The following is a 3,827-nucleotide window of genomic DNA, read 5'->3' as shown; positions in this document are numbered from 1 at the left end:
CTGGCCATGCTCTGGGTCACACTCACACTGGCCTCAGGAACCTGACCTCGTCCCCGACCACGACCACGACCACGCCCACGACCACGACCACGACCGCGACCAACAGCATCCTCACCTCTAACCATCTGTATCATCCAAGAACAGAAGGCTAAGCAAACAATAATTCTAATACACAAAAAAAAAACACAACTTACCGTGGAATCACAATCAGGCTCGAAGAGGATGTTCTAGGACTTCATGCCACACACAATTGCCAATCACACAATCAATTGTAGCATGGAATCCTAAACATCACAGTAATGAGACATCATTTCTAACAAATTCTTTANCTTTCTGTTGATTACCAGTTTTCCATCTCCCAATAAACTGAATATTCCCAACTGTAGAAAATATAATAGAACGAACTGTGATATTTTATTTTTATTTTTACCTTGATATTTCATAATCAGATATTTTTAAAAAAAAATAGAAATCCATATTGTTTTCTATAATACAAATAGTTTTCTAATCAAAAAGCATGGAGTAGACAAATATACATATATATATATATATATACTTGTGAAAAAAAAATAAACAAACATATACGAGCCAATATGCTTTTATTTTTCTGAAAACCTAACTTGAACCACATTTTTTAACAGCTAAAAATAAAAATTTCGGTTTGGATTCATACCAATAGAATGATAACCTCCGATGAATAGATGGTTGTATACCTAGAGACTGAATATAATTAAATATTTCAACGATTAACAAAATATATCAAACTGCAATAAATTTCTCACAGTAATGAGACATCATTTCTAACAAATTCTTTATTTAACTAATACAAATATAAAGAAAATTTGAATACAATGATAAGAAGTTATTTATATATAGATTTCTAAAAATGTGAACATTTGAATAGACACAACTGTTCGTAAAAGACACAACTCTATATTCAACAGACGCAACTTTTTAGAGAGACGCAAATGTAAAAAATTTCTGTCAAAAAAATAATAAAGAAAATTTGAAAAAAATGATGAGAAGTCACTTATATATAAGTTTATAAAGTTGTGAACATTTGGATAGACACAGCTGTTTGTAAGAGACACAACTCTACATTTAACAGATGCAACTTTTTAGAGAAGATGCAACCATTAAAATTTTCAGTCAAAAAAAAAAGAATATATATATATATATTACGAAAAGGTACTACGAAAAATCGCAACTGTTGTTGGCATTTTTTCAGATTGTTATTATTATATTTAAATACAATGATGAAAAGTGATTTATATATAGATTTCGAAATAAGCGAACATTTGAATAGACACAACTGTTTGTAAAAGACATAACTCTATATTCAACATACACAACTGTAAAAAATTTCTGTCAAAAATATAAAAAAAAAAAAAANAAATTTGAAAAAAATGATGAGAAGTCACTTATATATAAATTTATAAAGATGTGAATATTTGAAAAGACATAACAGTTTATAAGAGACACAACTCTACATTTAATAGACGTAACTTTTTAAAGAGATGTAACTGTTGAAATTTTCTGTCAAAAAAATATATATATATATATATGAAAAGGTACTACGAAAAATCGTAACTGTTTTTGGCATTTCTTCAGATTGTTATTATTTGAAACAACCCTTCCCATTTTTTTTTTTTTAATACCTTAATTTACTAGTGGTCCCATACCCACTAACATCCTAACGACAATCAATAACCGCGGAATATCCAAATAAAACAAATTCCATTAAACCAAAAGGATTCCAACAACAATAATCCAATAACCAATAACAAAAATAGCAAAGTTCCAACATCCTACAATGCTCTATCAACTCAATACTAGCAACCTAACAATAGCTAGACCACAATCAACCAAGTCTCTAGAACATCCTCCTCCTCATAGCCCTTGATTCCACGATCACACTTTTCCTTTACCTGCACACCACAAACAACAATTGAGATGCGTAAGTATTATCATAAATACTTAGTGAGGCCGTCCTCCCATCTACCGGGTTATACACACAAGCATATGAGACTCCCAAGTCAAGCAAGCAAACAAACACAAGCAATACATCAAACCAGGAAAACAAGTCTCGGTTGAGACCAGTGTCGACCGATGCCTAATGGTGTCGATCGATGCTACAAACATTGGTGTCGACCGATGCTAAACAGTGTCGACCGATGCCTCTCGAAATGGTGTCGATCGATGCTCCTTGAGTGTCGATCGATGCCTCTTCTGCAGACACGATCTGCGCGAATCCGAACGTCGAACTCTGATTCCAATCAACGCAAATCCGACTCCAAACACGTCTAACCATCTCGGAAATCACTAGAAATCACAAATACAATGTACCCAAGCAAGCAAACACCACATACAACAAGGAATCACACATAACAAAGGAGATCTCATGCTAAGATCAACCATGGTCAAGCACTCACCTCAAGAACAGGAAGATTGGATTGAGAAACATGGAAAACAACACCTCCAGAAGCTCCCCCTTTGTTTCCAGCAACAGATAACCCTCCTACAGCCTCAGATCTCTCCAAAATCTCCAAGAACAAGCCCAGAAAACTCAGAAACGTTTTTCTCTCTTCTTCTCTCTTTCTTTCTCACAAAACGGCGACCAAAGACTTTCTAAACCCCTCAAACTCGTCCTTAGACGCTTATAACTCGATTAGGGATTTAATTGAACCAAAACCGAACCAATCCGCAATTAAAATCAAACCCGACCAACCGGAAAAACATGGTGTCGATCGATGCCACCAAGGGTGTCGATCGACACCCACACCAAAAATACACAAATTGGTTCGCGGGCGTTACATTATTATATTTGAATATAACGATGAGAAGTTATTTATATATAAATTTCTAAAGATGCGAACATTTGAATAGACACAACTGTTTGTAAAAGACAAAACTCTGTATTCAACAACGCAACTTTTTAGAGATACGCAACTGCAAAAAATTTCTGTCAAAATACAAAATAAAGAAAATTGAATACAATGATGAGAAGTCACTTAAATATAAATTTATAAAGATGTTAACATTTGAATAGACACAACTGTTTGTTACATAACTCTACATTTAACAGTCACAACTTTTTAGAGAGATGCAACCGTTGAAATTTTCTGCCAAAATATATATATATATATATATATATATATTTTACGAAAATGTACGACAAAAAATTGTAACTGTTGTTGGCATTTTTTCAGATTGTTATTATTATACGGTTTGTAATAATACTGACCAAAAATAATCAAATATCTTAAATCATGTCCTTAAAATCATTATTATACCCAAAGTCATAAAAAACCCCCAAAAATAATTGTCTTAAACAAAATAAGAATGAAAGCAGAAAGGAATCTTCCACAGCATATTCTCTCACTCAAAACTGATCAGGACAGTTGAGCAAACCTTTGATCCTTTGAACAGTTGAGCTGATCAAAGCACTCACTCTATCCACCGACCTCTCATTCACCTCTCTCGACCTACTGGTCTTGCCAGAGACAAGGATCTGGAAGGCCAGCGTGAGTAAGGTTCCGCCGTCCTCCACTGTGGATCGCCGGCCATCGCTTGAGATGATGAAACCAGAAGGAAGGATTGGAATATCGGAAATTTTGACGTCCGCGCCGGAGAGAGTGGTATCCATTGTAGCCATGTCCATAGGAGCGTACACTAGCATGCCTCCTAAGGCGTCCATTAGCAATCTTGCAGCATCAATATGTCGCCCTTGTCTGAGTCTTGTGCCATCATCTTGCCATTATTCTCTTCTTGCGTTGGCTGAAATGTATATTATATACACACGCACGACGATTAAAGATTATTAGAGT

General features: G+C 34.7%; 1 protein-coding gene across 1 annotated transcript in view; it reads right to left on the bottom strand.

The window, feature by feature from the left end:
• Positions 3,283-3,827, bottom strand: part of LOC104732831 (homeobox-leucine zipper protein HDG8-like) — a 4,470-nt gene continuing 3,925 nt past the window's right edge. Inside the window, exon 10 of the mRNA XM_010452430.1 lies at positions 3,283-3,681. Coding sequence (XP_010450732.1) covers positions 3,383-3,681 — 299 coding nt within the window. The 3' untranslated portion in view covers positions 3,283-3,382. The remainder of the gene's footprint in view (positions 3,682-3,827) is intronic.

The sequence above is a fragment of the Camelina sativa genome, chromosome 12 (genome assembly GCF_000633955.1).
Source record: "Camelina sativa cultivar DH55 chromosome 12, Cs, whole genome shotgun sequence".
Lineage (NCBI taxonomy): Eukaryota > Viridiplantae > Streptophyta > Magnoliopsida > Brassicales > Brassicaceae > Camelina > Camelina sativa.
The sequence above is the reverse complement of the archived record's forward strand: the minus strand, read 5'-3'. Positions and strand labels throughout refer to the sequence as shown.